The following is a 17,332-nucleotide window of genomic DNA, read 5'->3' as shown; positions in this document are numbered from 1 at the left end:
AATTGTATTTGTGATGGGTATTAAAATCTAACATCCCTTATAATACTTAGAATAAATCAAAGTTTTATTACTAATAATATAAACTAACTTTTACTAATAAGGCAAAAATGAGTATTAAGTCAATTCATAGATAATCATGGCAACAAGTTAATTCATAGATAATCATGAACATCATTACTAAAAACAGTAATATATCTATAAAATACATGCTCAAAAGCTTTTCATATATTTTTATTTCTGAAAGATTTCTTCCAAACTTACTATGATTTTCTAAAAGCAAAATTTCTAAAGCTCACTTTAATAAATGCATTTCAAGATACCTTAAAAAAAAAAACAAACAAACTCAAAGTTTTAATTCCCAAGGAATTTAATTACATATCACACCACAAGAATATTATTAAGTTTCCTTCTCCCTCTTGGCTTGATTTAAAATACAAACAGACATTTGTAGGTGAGAAGCCAGATAGTTATAGACACTTGAATTTAATCATGTGTAAAACAAGTTCTGAAACAGGATTTACGAAAATGCACTATAAAAAAGAACCTCACCACTTTGTACATATCTGTTCTGCATGCTTTTCTCCCTGAAAACGTTAGGACTCCTTGCCAGGACGGCCTGCAACAAGACTGGTATATCACCTTCTGGGTCATCACTGCCAAGGTTATCTTTCAGTTCTCTGGCATTGAAAAAAAAATATATATATAACCATGATTGATTTCCTAAGAAGACTTACAGAATAAAAACATATACTTCAGTAGGACCAAGGCACAGATTTTCAAAGATGCACTCCCCAGAAGAAAAGAAATTCTTAGAAATAACAGAGAGGCGAGTCTAGAGACAACACCCCCATACTTTGTTTTTCTAGGGCACGGGAAAGGAAAGCTGAAACCATAAATTTACAGAACAACAAGTTTATTTAAGAATGTTCATATTAATTTTAAGAAGGAAAAGCTGAGTCTATTACATATTATTCAATAATTAAAAGATAAGGAAGTGATGATAATGTTAAGAAGCTACTAATTGGACTTGATATTTTGAGTTCCCCTTATGTCTGAACATGAGTAAGTGTGACTTTCTTGGAATTGTTCTCCCAATGAAATAAACAATGTTGCCATCTTGATTAAAAGAAGATGTACAGGTTATGTGATTTTCCTATCTTATACTGGTTTTTCAAATAAAGTCATGGTACAGGGTAGAACCAAACAGTGATAAAATAAACACAGTAGCAATTCTCAGTATATATCTAAGTAATTAGCAAATGAAAGTAGACATGGCTGTTTGTAAACAGTGTCTAAAAACCCTTAGCACAATCCTGCTTAGCTTCTGAGCTCAGAGGGCATTCACTGGGTGTGTTCATGGAGGCATGGCAATAGACTCAATTTTGCTTTCTAGATATCACTGTCCTATATGCTGCTTCAACTTGGTAAAAGTTGAGAACTGATGTTTGAAAGTTGTCCTTTGACCTCCACAAACTAACTCACACTGGCACATACACAGGCATGTATGCATGCATGCACAGCAACTCATTGGATCCAGCAGTAAAGACCTAAAAAATAGCACCCAACACAAAGACTCAATGATTTCTGGGAATAATCTTAAAGAAACTTCCTATAAATAAATCCTAAGCCAGGCGGTGGTGGCACACGCCTTTAATCCCAGCACTCAGGAGGCAGAGCGAGGCGGATCTCTGTGAGTTCGAGGCCAGCCTGGCCTACAGAGTGAGATCTAAGACAGGCACCAAAACTACACAGAGAAACCTTGTCTTGAAAAAACAAAAAACAAAGAAATCCTAATTTTTTTACATGCCTTTTCCCTATCTCTTTAAATATTCAGAAATACTGCAAAGTATGTACAGGCATAAGCAACTATGTAATATCTAGACAATTTAATTTCTAGAGTGATTAAAATATAAACATTATACTTCCTTCTGGCTGTAAGCAGTCATTTTCTTAGTTTCTCCACCAGAAAGGCCACATTTAATAAGTAGTTCAACAGAATCAACTTGGAAATTGTCCCCCAAAATATATTGCATCAAATATGTTTCTTCTTTTCCCTAAATAATGAATCTTTAAATGTGATAAATTAATTATGAATGGCAGATTATATGAATACAGTGGATAAAAGTGGCAGCTCTTACTTGAGAAAAGTTTGCTATTATATGTGTGTATGTACAGGGATGCACATGTCATGACACAGAGTTGGTTTTCTCCTTTCACCTTTATGAGTATTCTGGGGACTAAACTCAGGTCCCATCAGGCTTGAGTGGCAGGTATTGCCTGCATCCACTGAATCATCTCTCTGCACCCAGATTTTACTGTTAAATACATTTTTGTGTTGTTAAGCTTGCACAGTATGTGTTACTTTCATAATGAAAAACTTATTAAGTACACTCTTATTGTTTAGCTCAATTTTATTTTTAAAAGTTTACTGTATGAAAATACACACGTATGTTCAAATGCTACAGTCAATTCCAAGAAAAATATTTTACTTCCCGTGGAGTTAATTTTTGAGTTCTCAATATACTCAGCATCATACTCCACAGTGTCTAGAAATTTTAATTACTCCAATACTATCAGAAAAGGGGGGCTAAGTTTTATGAGCACATTTAAATCTTTATGCAGATGATATCAAGATCATTTCTACAAGTTGAAAAGATCTGCATAGACGTGTGTGGGTCAAAACTACTATCATAAATTGACCTTAGCCTACCTAATGTCTTGAATGTCTCATCAAAATTGACTCTACTCTCACTTGGATATTGACATTTTCTTTTCTTTCTTTTGTGAGATAGTATTTCATTAGGTAGTCCTGGCTGGCCTGGAACTCATTATGTAGACCAGGCTGCCCTCGGACTCAGAGATCTGCCTGCCTCTGTCTCCCGGATGCTGGGATTAACGGGGCGAGTTACCACTCCTGGACGGGTACTGACATTAAAGATAGTGTATGAATTTGCATGATAGATGACTCAGACATAACTCTAGCCCTTGCGAGGTTGGCAAGAAAAGGACAGTGGGTCCAAGGCCAGACTGGGCTATAGGGTGAGGCTGTCTCAAAGACCAAAGGTAGGCTAGGATATAGCTTTACTAGCAGAGTGCATACCTAGTACCCATGAAACCCTGGATCTGAGTCCCAGCACCACATCAGCCGAGCATGGTGGCACACACGTGAATTACCAGCACTCAAGAAGTGGTAGCAGAACAGAAGGGGCACAGCAAGTTCAAGGCCAGCCTGGGACACACGAGACCCACCACAAACAACAATAAAACAAGACAAACAAACACCCCCAAAATACAAATCCGAATGTTTGGGGGAATTACTTAAAAAGGAACACTGATTTTTCTTAACAAGACCAAAACTTTTTACTTTTAGATAGAAAATTGATTGTACTTACATGTGATCTGTTGATACCTGGTTGAGACTATGGACAAGCTGTGAAACCAAATTGTCATCCCTGCAGGCCAGAAGGCAGTTCACCTCTTCTGCTATTCGTGAATTAAAGAGGAGGCTCTTCGTAGTAGTAGCAGGTAAAGGAGATGGAAGAGGCAGCTGGTTCAGGACTATTCAGAATAAAAGCAGATTATTAGGAATTGACTGATGGCAAGAAGTCTTTATATACATGTGTATGTGTTTACAAACTTTAAGACTAAAAATAAGTTATAAGTATCAATGTGACAAATGACTGAAAAGCATTACTCTTTACTCTGAAAAAAATTTTAATCAACCCAAGAAACCATCCCTCTCAAAACACCACAGGCCACTGCAGACCATATTACTAGGAAATACTTAGCTTCTTTATACGCATGCTTAATTTTCATTTTAAATTTTTAATGAACTAAATAAAGTACAACTTTAAGACATAAGATTAGAAGGCAAGTTATCTACAAGACGGATCAGATCAGTAGCACTCTCAAACCAACAAACCAAGAACAATACCTTACTCTATAGTACACTGATATGCAACATATTTTTAAAAGCGTAAGACAGACAAAAATGAATAGCTCACAGTAGTAGAACATTCAGAATACAACATTCCTGAAGAACAATAAAAAATTCTTGCCATAAATTCCTAAACAGTTCCTTTTTTCCCATTCTACTCGAATCATCAAACCAACAATTCCACTATTTAATGTCAGCATACTTAATGAGGATTTGTTAATTTGCCTAAAGGTTAAGAAATCCAACTAAAATATCAGGTATCATGCTTTTGGGGTAATTTCAAACCAACTCCACAGTATAATTATACTGCTCACACCAATAGGTAACAAGATATTCAAAACCCTGCACCACTAGAATTTAGGTAAGATGGGCTGCCAAGTTCTCATTGTTGGAGAGCAATTTCAGGTGCTGTTTTTATCAATGCTTTCTAAAAAAGTCCTTATTGTTTGTCAACACAATTCTTTAGTTTAAAGCTTTGCATCATTTTTTAAAGTCTTTATTTTTGTTACCAAGGTCTTATTACCACTTCTTAAGGAAAAAGGAAACAAATTAAATTTATGTATTAGGTGGCAACAGTAATATTGGTACTCTCACATGTACATCAATCAAATATATTATACATTTTTGTTATTTACAACATTGAAGATAATTTTAAGTGTCTCTAAAAATGAATGTTAGCAAATAATAGAACTTAAATTAGATCAATTGTCCAAACTTACGGTCTGTGAGACTAGCAATCCCCGCAAGAGTAGTTATGGGGACATGGGGCATATCCCCATTCATCCTGAAGTTCTGGAATGGTGTTGCCTATGAAGGTATTTAGTTCAGGTGCCAGCTGTCATTACTTCCCATTTCCCAAACTCTGCAACATACACAGAAAGAAACAACAGAATTATTTGTGGAACTATGTTAAATATATGACTAGTAGAGAGATGCTTAATCATTTAAAAACATAAAAATCTCAGCTTCTATTCAATCTACTTAATAAGTCATCCATATATACCACTTATCACATATGAAGCTCTGGAAAAATGCTTTGTATACATTAAAACTTAGGCCTCACAACAACCCAGGTAGAGTGGGATACTATTGTTTTCTGCATTTTACTAATAAAGAAATTACAGGGAGTTTAAAGTAACTAGTGGAGCTGGAATTCAAAAGACACAGTCTGGCTCAGAGTCTGTTTCCTAACTACTGGGATATATTGCTAGAGAGAGGTAGTCAATCAAATTTGATAAACACTAATTTCTTTCCAAACTCTAATTAAAATTTTTACTTAATAATCTGGCTTCAATTTCTTGTCCAGTTAGTTCTGTTTTCACTCTCTTAAATAGACTTAACTCTTCTATGAAGACAATCTCATCAAATTCTCTTGGATTCTTCTTGTGTTTTCGTGTGTGTGTGTGTGTGTGTGTGTGTGTGTGTGTGTGTGTGTGTGTATCTCATTAAGATATTCTCCTTACTAAAAAGACTTTATCCTCCTTTATTCTAAATCCTACAATTCAACATCAATATTTAGTACTTATCATGATGTAATTCATCTTCTTTCTCTAAAAAATATGTATGTACACATATATAAAGGATATCCTGCAATATTGAACATTTTCTCCCTTTCAATGTCTCCAGAGGTTTTTTTTTCTAATCTTAGTTTCAACTTATGGCTTCAGTAATGTTTTTGTATGTAAGATAAAGTAACATTTCAATAATCTGTGCATTAATTAAAAACATGCTTTTATTAAACTACTTTAGTATATGCTACAACCATTACATTAAAGGGCTAAACTAGTAAACTAAATAGTTTAGTTTCTATTATTGATATTGATTTACTTTTTTCAACACTGGGAACTGAAACCTGGGCCTCACACAAGTCTCCATCACTGAGCTACAGCTCTCAGAAACTGTTTCTACTTTAAGAGTTTCCATTTCCAACACTGTATTTGTTAGTTACTTTTAAGAGAACCTCTAAAAGTTTTTAGGTTGTAAACTTCAAAACAGTCACTTGATATAATTGTCTTCCCTTTTTCATACATCTTAACCCAACTTCGCAAGCAAAATGGTTCAATGGGTGAAGCCAGGTGCCGGCAAGCTTGAGGACCTCACACAGTAGAAGGAGGGACTGCTCCCTGTGCTGTCTCCTGCATGCACAGTATGCTGTGGCTAAGCACACACACACACTTACACCACACCCAACCCCTCCAACAACAATATTGTTGAAAGTAGATATGTAGTACTCAGAATCGTTCCACACATTTTAAATTATAAATATAGGCAAACAAGTCACACAAAATATAGATGTAAGGCTTAGCACTTACAAAATGAACATTCATAGGACCAAAGAGAAAGACAGCACCTAATTCCTTAGAGAAGTAATAGCTATCCTGTCATTATAATAATTTCTTGTCTTCTTTCAATAATTTTATATGTATATACTTATTAATGGGCAGCTAAGTAACACAAACATCCTCCACACACCTTTCCTTGATGGGTCACTTAATCTGTTGGTGGGGGCCTACTGAAAGAAACGGCACAAGAAACAGTAGAAGAAAGAAGTAATTACTATTGCCTATACTCTAGTCCTGCTCCAATGTGAACTTCCCTTGTTAGTCACTTTGATATTCGAAGTCTCACTAAAGAAATGTAAGCAATATTACACATATAGCACCAACATCAAACACTTTAAAATACAGACTAGAAATTAAAACCTGAGCAGGTCACTAAAAAGCAATGTGTTTGTTTTAACTTTATGCCAACAGGGAAATTCCAATGCACCCTAAGTAACTACTGGAAAGAAACCATCAAATGCAAATGATTTAGAGAACGTCACAAAAATACTGTTACTCATTTTTAGCTCATTGCTGTACATGTAACTTGCCATATTTGAGCATATTTAATTCAGATAGGAACTAACAGTAAGGAGAGGGTTCTATTGGGGAGTACCTGACTTTATTCTGTTTTGCTAAGTAGTATGTACAGCAAATCCAACCTCCAGCTAAGGATTTTACCCTAAAATTGACCACCACATATAAACTGGAATAATAACAAATCCAATCACGAGACTGTATATTTCTTAGTGGTGTGCATGTATTTACATACTCTGACGTCAATTCAAAATGGAATAAAAAAGGCAGGAGGACATAACAGTATCTACAGAGGCAGCAGTGCTTCAACTACATAATAAACGAGTGATAACCGACGAAATATACCACATGGCTCAACTATATTAATTTCACAGGGATCCAAGAGTATGAAGACCAGGAATTGGGAGAAATACTTAGAATTTTAGCCATTCTTATTAAGAGTAATCTGTGGAAATGTTGCTTTCTATTAGAAACAGCAGTCAGTGCTCTTAACCTAGAAATGGTATTTTTTCATAGACTTGCCACTTTCTAATAAAAATTACTTATATGACACCAGAAATAAATTCTAATACAAAACAGAAAATATCCATATGAACTAATAAATAAATCAACAAAATATACTAAGTAATAACAGATCTTAAGAATGGCTTGTGGTTTAAGGAAAAGATTGCTTAGTTATGGGAAGATATTATCTGTAAACACCTCAATTTAGCATACTATAATGACTCTGAAGGAACTTGTAAGTATTTGCCAAGGATTTTTTTTTAAACTCCTTTTTTTTTTTATTTTTTTTTTTTTTGAGACAGGGTTTCTCTGTGTAGTTTTGGTGCCTGTCCTGGATCTCGCTCTGTAGCCCAGGCTGGTCTTGAACTCACAGAGATCTGCCTGGCTCTGCCTCCTGAGTGCTGGGATTAAAGGTGTGCGCCACTACCGCCCAGCCAACTCCTTTTTAAAAATTCATTTCATTTCTCTTCATATTTTATGATTCCTCCATGCAGCAAAATAAACACAAACAAAACTGGCAAAAATTATAATATTCAAATTGGTATGGGTCTTCAATAAAATACCTGATGGCAGACGGATTTCTGTGGAGGACTTTGTATCTTATAGCAAAGGGTGAAATGTCATGTACTCTTGTGCAAAGAATTTCACTTTTAGAAAATCTCTTGGACACTGTTGGGGGTACCCCAGTCTGTGAAGAGCCTGCCGCACAAGCACAAGGACCTGAATTTAACCTCAGCACTTGTGCAAGAAACCAAACAGAAACAAACACCAACAGGGGAGCTGTAGGCAGCTAGAAACACACTCCGTTGTCAACTTGCTGTTCAGAGCATTTGCTGCTCCTCCAGGGGACTGTCCAAGTACCCACAGTGGGGCTCATAGCCACTTGCTACTCTAACTCCATAGTACTCCACTCTCTCTTTGGGCTTCGCGGACACATGCACGTATACTTATTCCACCCCACCCCACCCCACCACCACTAGCATTTTTAAAAGCCTGGTAGGTGGAATACACCTGTATCAGTGCTATGGTAACAGACAGGTGGATTCCTGAGACTAACTGGCCAGTCGACATAGCCTAGATGGGCAACAAGAAATTCTACCAAAAAACAAACAAACAAAAAAAAAGGTTGGCCTGCGTGAGGTGGAACACCACCCCAGCACTTAGAAGGCAGAGGCAGGTGGATCCCAGTGAGTTTGAGGCTAGCCAGATTTATACAATTAAGTCCAAGCTTGCCAGAGTTACATAGTGAGACCCTGTTTTAAAAAAAAAAGACACTCGAGGTTGTCTTCTGACTTCCATATGTGCACAAGTGTACACTCAAACTTACATGTACCCGCACTCACATGCATGTCCCTGTAGATAAGCATATCATATGCATGGCTCAAAACATACGCACCCACATAAATACATCATAAAGCATTTTAGTACTGAAAAATGGGCAGAAAAGGTAACTGATGTTTATTAAGCAGCTACTATATTATAAAGTTGCTTTAAAACACCTAACTGTACTTTCACCTAATCTTTGATGAGTAACCAGATACCCCGAGAAGATAAGAATTTGCCTGAGATCATACAGTGGGAGCCAAACCCAGGCTATCAAACATAGGGACATTTTACATAGCTAAAACATACAATCACCATTGTCACAACATACAGCTAAAGAAGAAAAACCTGGGCTATTTAAGCTCGTCTACTAGGCAACCACAGACAAATTATTTAATACTTCTGTACCTCAATTCCTTATCTCTGTAAGAGGCAGGTAATTGTTATTTCTAATTTTGTTGTGAAGATGACATGAATCAATACACGTAAAGTACTTAAGTTTGTGCTTGGAATGTAGTTAAGTTTCAATAAAAGTGTATTACAACTTACTATATACTTCTTTGAATTTTGCTTGTTATCTCAGACTATCATATTGATATTCATACATTATACACAAACACACACATATATATACATACATATACACAAACAGATATGGTGCACTCTTTTTCTAATATTGTTGAATGTGCAGTTAAAGGTTAGATTTGATCAATAGTTCACACAAACCTATACAAGAATTCCCTGAGTTTTACAAGGCACCCAATACAACAACACTTCTACACTATTTGGTTCTTCACAGTGATGTATACATTGTCAGTTTTGTGTCAGATACTATATGCTGGGCAAACAAAAGGGTTGTACCCCATGTTAAAGAATACCAGCTCGAACATACAGGGTATATTTATAAACAGGCTGACCAGAGCATGTGGTCAGAAGAGAAAAGCCTGTAAAGAGTCTATCACATAAGGTTGACTCTCTCCTTCTCATAGTCTTGCTATAAAACAAACTCAGGAGTAATAAAAGAATCAAAAGGAAGATGGGATAGTAGTGAGAGAGAACAAAAGCAAAAAGTTCTGTGAGGATACTACAGTGTTAGTATGCAATAACTGTCCAATTCTGGACTTAAATAATCTAGATTAAATGTCAATAATATTTAACTGGAGATTTCAAAAGTAGGAACCTGGTAACTAAGAAATGGACAAAAATGGTGAGAATTACAGTTATGCTACAGAATGTAGCTCAATCGTAGTTTTTGACTCACCTGCCCAAAGCCATGGCACAATCAATGCCAGCAGCACAAAAATAACCAACAACCCCACTTCCCTAAACCCAGGGATAGTTCCGGAAGTAACCCATATATTAACACAGGATATCTGTTAAATAACACAGGATAAAAAATGTTTCAAAAACTTAAGTTTTTTAGCACTGACGTGATGCTATAAGGGGAAAATTCCATAACTGACATCATGTGACGGTGACTTATAACGCAGGCATACATAGCTTGTAACTCTGGGCTGGTAACATAGCTTGCTGAGTCTGTGGTGACCTAAGTGTGATCCTGTGTAAAGGTAGAACAGAACTGATTTCACAAAGCTACTTGACCTTTTCCCATGTGCCACGGCACATATACTTGGCATACACAGACACGCAGGCTAAACAGGTAAAACACAGGTATATACAAAATACTATTTAAAATTACCTTCAGGCTATGTGCATATGGTCTATGAAACAAATGAGTTTTATGATTAGATTTGGGTCTCATCCTCACATGCATGCACGCACACACCCATCACACACACACACACACACACACACACACACACACACACACACACACCTTTCCTAATTATATCATAAGGTTATTATAATGATTATCATTACTTCCCTGATTAAAATTTAAGTCTTAGGATCTGAATAGTTTGTAGCTACATGGGTAGAAAGCAGAGATAAGATCTGAACTTGAGTGTTTTCCATTTCTTTTATGTTTGTTTGTTTGTTTGTTTGTTTGTTTGTTTATTTGAAGGATCTCCTTATATAGACCAGGCCTTGAAATCACAATCTTTCTGCTTCAGCCTACCGAGTGGTGGGATCGCACACCTCTGGTACCACAATCAGCCTGAATTCAGGTGTTTCTAAACCAGTTTTATATTCTTGGGCACATAAAAAGGCTAGAATTCAAGGATACAAGGATTCACCTACATTGTTATGTCAAAAAAAAAAAGCCAATAACAGTTAAAAAAAAAAAGAGTAAAAGTTCTTTCAAAAGCTAAGTATTTGTTTAAGTTCTCAGAGAAAAATAATTAGAGCCTAGTCCAAGAATAGAATACAGGCTGGAGAGATGGCTCAGGTGTTAAGAGCACTGACTGCTCTTCCAGAGGTCCTAAGTTCAATTCCCAGCAATCACATGGTGGCTCACAACCATCTGTAATGAGATCCCGTGCCCTTGTCTGGCCTGCAGGGGATACATGCAGGAAGAACACTGTACACATAATAAATAAATCTTGAGAGAAAGAGAGAGAGGGAGGCAGGGAGAGGGGAAGGGAGAGGGAGAGGGAGAGAGAGAGGGAGAGGGAGACGGAGAGGGGGAGGGAGAGAGAGAGAGAGAGAGAGAGAGAGAGAGAGAGAGAGAGAGAGAGAGAGAGAGAGAAAGAGAGAGAGGGAGAATAGAATACAAATGTCTGATGCGGTAATGCAAAATCTTTATATCATGAGATTATAAAAATTATTTTGATCTTTGACCCAAATTTCATAAATAGGGACTATTTTAACTAGTTGATGCTTTTCCTCCTTTGTTAATGTAAAACTTGTCCGGTGTACGAAAGACTCAAAGCTAGCATATTTTAGGACAGTGCGTACAATGCTTGCCTACCTGTGAGACTAGCACTAGACTAGGTATAGATGGGCAGGTCCTGGGGGAAAGCCAGCTGGTGAGCCAAGCAAAGTCTAAATGGCAAGCTCAAAGGTTGAGAGATCCTGTTTCAAAAAGTGGGGAGAAGTGACTGAAGAAGACATCTCCAGATCAACCTCTGGACTTCATACACATCTACATGGGCAGGATGAACACAAGAACACACACACACACACACACACACACACACACACACACACACACACACCAATATGTTTGATTACTTCAGTTAATATTACATTTAAGTTTATAAATGGCTTCAAATCTATTTGGGAAATGTGTGGGATATAAAACTTCAAAAGCTACAGAGGTTAAGTAAATAAATCTTATGTTGCACTACTTAATCATTTCATTTTAGTCAAACTATCTTCAGATTCTGTTTATCTGCTATTTAGGAACAGATCCCACCCCTCCCTCCATTATATTCATACATGGATGAATGGATCTTCCTCAAATCCTAGCTCAAAAACAGTTATCAATCAGCAACCCCCTGCCCTACTGCACTGTGAAAAGTTACTTCTTTTAAAACATTTCTGCCTCTCTAAAATTCCAAATTACCACCATTAAGTGAGAAAAATATAAAATGAAACAAAGCTACTCTGGGGAGTTTGCTTCACTTTTAGAAGCCCCCTGTAGTCATCATGGTAATACTGTTTCTGTATCCATGCCTAAATCATGTAGCTCTATCATACTATGTATAACGAAGTGTACATACACAACATAGAAGGGTATACTTATATCACTGAGTTTATTATATAGGGAAAAGTTAACCACCACCAAGAAAATCAGGTTGGGATTTGCAATTTTTCAAAAGCAGTTTATAAAATGAAGTTGTGCTTGTTGTGAAAAATTGCCTTGATACTTGCTTTCTTTCCTATTTTATCCCCCCAATTATTTCACATGAACTGACTTTAAAAAGTGGCAGTTGGACATAGTGAGGACTGAGTAGTTAGACAAAGTCTACCATCTCAATATACAAACTGCATTAGAAAAAAAAAAAGCCCTGGATCCCAGAATGATAACTTTAAATTTATAGAGTGGAGTTCTGGGTGCAGTTCAGATGACAGAGTGAGTGCGGAGCACACAAGAAGCCCAGGGTTTATTGCTAGCACTTCATAAACAGGGTGGAGTAGTACATGCTCAGTAACTCAGCATTTGGAAGTACAGAAGGATATGAGTTTAAGAACAGGGCTAAATGAGACCCTGTCTCAAAATAAATAAATAAACAAATAAGCAAAATTAAAAAGATTTCATTGAAGAAAAGTGCTAGGTTTTAGTTTCCTAGTCTATCCTCTCCCAACATAAAAATAATTTGTTTTTTTTAATGCTGCAAATGAAATAACTTGTCTCTAAGATCTGCTCCCCCAAATTGAGACTATCTTAAAAGGTTGCTTCTTAAACAGAAATGAATAGTATTAGAAGTGCAAAATAAAACCACTCTTTTATATCTTTCTAAATTAAGTTTTGGTTTTAAATGTCTAAGAGTTAGCTCTCAGGTTTGGAACAAAACATCTCTGGACAATATGAAATTTAATCTGTAATCTAAGAACTCCACAAGAGGGCAGACTTTCAACTACTGTAAGTGGGAAAGCTAAAAAAATCAGATTTAATAAATTACTTTAGGGAAACTCGGCCACATTTTCCAAACTGATGAGTCAACATCACTAGAAAGCAAGAAATGATGAGTGTGTAATGTGTAAAGTGCTCACACTGTAAAACTTTCTTTTGATGCATGCAAAATTTAAGGAAAACTTGGACATAGAGAAACTTCTGTATTAATATTAAATTACAAAGAGCTTTAGCCTTGATACCTCTAGTGACATCTGGCTGCCTCAAAATTGTCCCTCCCTTCTCCTCTCTACTACTTTCTACTTCTTGTGTTTTGAGACAGGTTCTCAAAACATGAGAATTGTCAGGCTAGCCTTTAGGTCAAGTGCCCATCTCTGACCCACAAACCTTTTCAAGAAACTATGGCAACTTTGATTTTTTTTTTATCCTAATATGACACAGATCTGTGAGCAATTCATTAATCAATACAACTCAGTGTGATGACAAATGGGGTAAGATTCTGATATTTTAGTAAATTCTTCAAGTTAAAGAGGTGAGATCAAAGGCTTAGTTAAGAGCACTGGTTGCTCTTCCAGAAGACCCCAACACTGACATGGAGGCTTACAACCATCAGTAACTCTAGTTCCGGGGGACCTAATGCCCTCTTCTGGCTTCCATAGGCACTAGGCACATACAAGGTGCACAGACAGACATAACACCTATGTACATTTAAGATCATTAAGACAATTATCTGAAAAAAACTTCAAAAGAATACACAGACTATTTTAAAAAATCAGATTACATGTGCATAATCTGCATCTTAATCTCTTTTTTTGCCCTAATCGAAAGATACCATTCAAGCAATCCTTTTGTATTTTTTTTTTATTATCAAATCATTCTAATCAGAACAAAATACTTACCTGGTTAACATTCCCTATTCCCAATGAAACCAAACAAAAATGTGATCTTGACCCACACTATTTATATATTCACTCATATCATTTCCAAATGCCACAAAACAGTCAGTAATCACAATGACAATGCTAAATTCAATGAACAAGCAAGCCTCAGTTCCCACATAATTTGTCCCCAAAAATCAACACAACTGACTACTACTCTTTTTTTCAGAGTAATTCTTCCCTTGTCTTCCAAAACAACAATATAAACTCTGACTGTGCTCCTCTTGGATTCTCCACTGGCATCTCCCTGACCTCATTCCCCTATTGATCTCCTCAGCCTCCAGTTAAAAAACAATACAAACAAAAATCAGCACCGCCATGCTGATAACTCCAGTTAGTACCTACACCTCTGATTTCTGCTCACTCCAGCCATCTAATCAACAGCTTCTGCTTTGATGATGATGATGATGATGGTGATGATGATTATTTTGGTTAAGTGAAAATCTAGAGCAGAGGCTAGCAACTGTACTGACTTTGAGAAGTTTATATAAGTCCTTTCATATGTAAATTTGCAAATATTTTCTGTTCTGTTCAGCTTCTCATTAGTTTACATCATTCTTTAGAGAACTGAATATTAATTTAATGATAAAGTCTAATTTATCAATTTATTGTTTTGTAAATGGTACTTTTTGGTGTTACAAGAACTTTCTAGTTAATGCAAACAGATAATGATTTTTCTCACTTTTCTTATAGGAGTTTTATTTAATGGAAAGTATGGAATTTATTTCAGCTTTTCTTTTTTTGGATATTAATACTCAGATGTTACATCAACATTTGAGAAAAACGTCCATCTTTTTAGACTGACTGGTTTTTATGCTGTTATAAACCCTCAGTTTCCAAATGCTGAGTGGGTTCTATTTCTCAACTCTCTCCTTTAAATATCACATTGTCTTGATTGCTATCACTTTGTAGTGAGTTTTGCAATTAGGTAATGTTAGTCTATACTGGTTGTTCTTTTTTTTAAAAATCACTCTGGTTCTAGGGATTTTACAGTGATGGATTACAATCATTTTGACAATTTCAAAAACTTTACTGGGGTTATGACAGGTATATAAATTTGTATAGCTACTAACTTGAATAGAAGTGACATGTTAATGATAGTGAGTCCTAGGGTCTACAGTGTATATCTCTTGACTCATTTCCATTTTTCTTTAACTGCTCTTACCAATGTTGTCTACACTGAAGTCTAAATACACCGTTTCTCCTGGAGTAGTTCATGTAATATAACCCCAGTATTTGGGAGGCAGGAAAGTGAGTGGCGGGAAGACCACAAGCTCAAGAATAAGCTGGGCTACAGACCCAGACCCTGTTTCAGAAAACAAACAGGACTGTCAGGATGTCTCAGCAAGTACAAGTGCTTGTGGAACAAACCTGATGACTTGAGTATTTATTTATTTATTCATTCATTCATTCATTCATTCATTCATTTATTTATTGTTTTATATGTTCTTGGGTTGCTAGCAATTCACTTTGTCTGGGATATATGATACAGAATTGATTTTTTTTTTTGACAGTGAGATGAACAAGAAAGGAACCCTTGTCACATCATAAAGGATTCTTGTTGTGTAGGAAATAAGCAAAAATTAGGAGTACAGAAAAGAGGGATACAAAGAGATTTCCCAAATTATGTTTAAAAAATATTTCTTTTATTTTACATGTTTGGGTGGATCCCCGGGAACTGGAGTTACACGTGGTTCTGAGTTGCCATGTGGTTGCTGGGAAGCAAATGTGGATCTTCTGTAAGATCGGTATGTGAATAGTATGTGCGCTTAACCATGAGCCGCTTATTTAGTCCTGAATTATAGTGGTTTTTGAAGTATAATCTCCTGATCTTCCTGCCCCAGCCTCCCTAGTGCTGGAATTACAGGAGTTCACCTACCTAGCTTTCAAATGACATTTTAACACAACCAGCTACTACATAGAAATAGAAAAGCAAAGCAAACAAAACACTTTAATTTAAATTGTAATACTAATTTATCTGGACTCAACGTAGTATACCCAAGGATAATTAACTTACAAGTTTCCTTCTTTCTGTTTGAAACTTCAGCATCTATGAGGAAACTGAAGGCCTACATGTAAAAGGATGAATTAGACCTCTACCTCTGACCTGCACAAAAACCAACTACAAATGATCAAAGACCTTAAGGTGAGACTGCTAGAAGACATAGGTAGCCTGAGAACTGGCTTTCACTGTACTTGGAAGAAGTGAGCAAGCTGCCCCGAAAGGGAAACACTCAATAATAAAACATACAGAGGTGTAGTAAGTACTTTCTGACTGGACTCCATTTGCCCAGGAATGAAGGCCGACAATAGACAAATATGACCTCATAAGACTGAACAGCTTCTGTGCGGCAAAGTAAAGAAGACGTCAACAGAGTGGAGAGAATTTCTGCCAGCTATGAATCTGATTGAGGATTAATATTCAGAACACATAAAGAACTAAAAAAGGAGTCAAGAAAATAAGCAAACGGGCCATGGTGGCACACACCTTTAATCCCAGCACTCAGGAGGCAGAGTCAGGCAGATCTTTATAAATTCAAGGCCAGCCTGGTCTACAGTGAGATCCTGACAACCAGAGGTACATAGTTGAGACCCTGTCTCAAAAAAACCAAACCAAACAAACAAACAAAACACAAAAAGAAGCAACCCAACTAAAAAGTAGGCTATCGATCTGAACAGAGGTCTTGAAAGAAATAAAAATATCTAAGAAATATCTTTTAAAGTGTTGAACATTCTTAGCATTTAGGGAAATGAAAATTAAAACTACTTTGAGATTTCCTCTTATGCCTTTCAGAGTGGCTAAGATCAAGAAAACAGCTGGAAACACCACTGGCAAGGACCAATTATTAACTGTTGGTGGATTGAAAATTGGTGGAGAACTCCTGGAAGGAAGTCTAGATCTACTATATGACCTAGCTATACCACTCCTCAGCAGATGCCTGAATGACTTAACACTCTACATCCACTCGTTCAGCCATGTTCTCTCCTCTTCTCCCCTCTGTCCTACCTGCCTCCCTCCCCCGAGGTAGGCTTCCACTATGTAGTCCTGGCTGGCCTTGAGCTCACAGAGATTCATCTACCTCTGCTTCCCAAATGCTGAGATTAAGGATGTATGCCACCATGCCTGTCAAATTTTCTTTCTTATTTGTGGATCCTAGCTCTGAATTCTTAGATGTGAGTATATAGCCCAGAATAAACAGGAGTAAGGGGAAAGGGGACGGCAGTTGGGGTGGGAGTGGGGGTAGCTACAGAAGGACACAAGTGCAATGATGAGGAAATGGGAAAGATTCGGGAG

The 17,332-nt window shown here is 36.6% G+C and overlaps 1 protein-coding gene across 3 annotated transcripts in view; it reads right to left on the bottom strand.

Moving 5' to 3' along the window:
* Positions 1-17,332, bottom strand: part of Nipbl (NIPBL cohesin loading factor) — a 173,611-nt gene that overhangs the window by 96,577 nt on the left and 59,702 nt on the right. For all 3 annotated transcript variants that reach the window (XM_042261454.2, XM_042261453.2, XM_076551803.1), the window contains exons 2-4: positions 4,657-4,799; positions 3,393-3,558; positions 550-677 (exon numbers count right to left, since the gene is read on the bottom strand). In XM_042261454.2, the coding sequence (XP_042117388.1) occupies positions 550-677; positions 3,393-3,558; positions 4,657-4,720 (358 nt within the window). In that variant the 5' untranslated portion in view covers positions 4,721-4,799. The remainder of the gene's footprint in view (positions 1-549; positions 678-3,392; positions 3,559-4,656; positions 4,800-17,332) is intronic.

Source organism: Peromyscus maniculatus, chromosome 15 (genome assembly GCF_049852395.1).
Source record: "Peromyscus maniculatus bairdii isolate BWxNUB_F1_BW_parent chromosome 15, HU_Pman_BW_mat_3.1, whole genome shotgun sequence".
Taxonomy (NCBI): domain Eukaryota; kingdom Metazoa; phylum Chordata; class Mammalia; order Rodentia; family Cricetidae; genus Peromyscus; species Peromyscus maniculatus.
The sequence above is the reverse complement of the archived record's forward strand: the minus strand, read 5'-3'. Positions and strand labels throughout refer to the sequence as shown.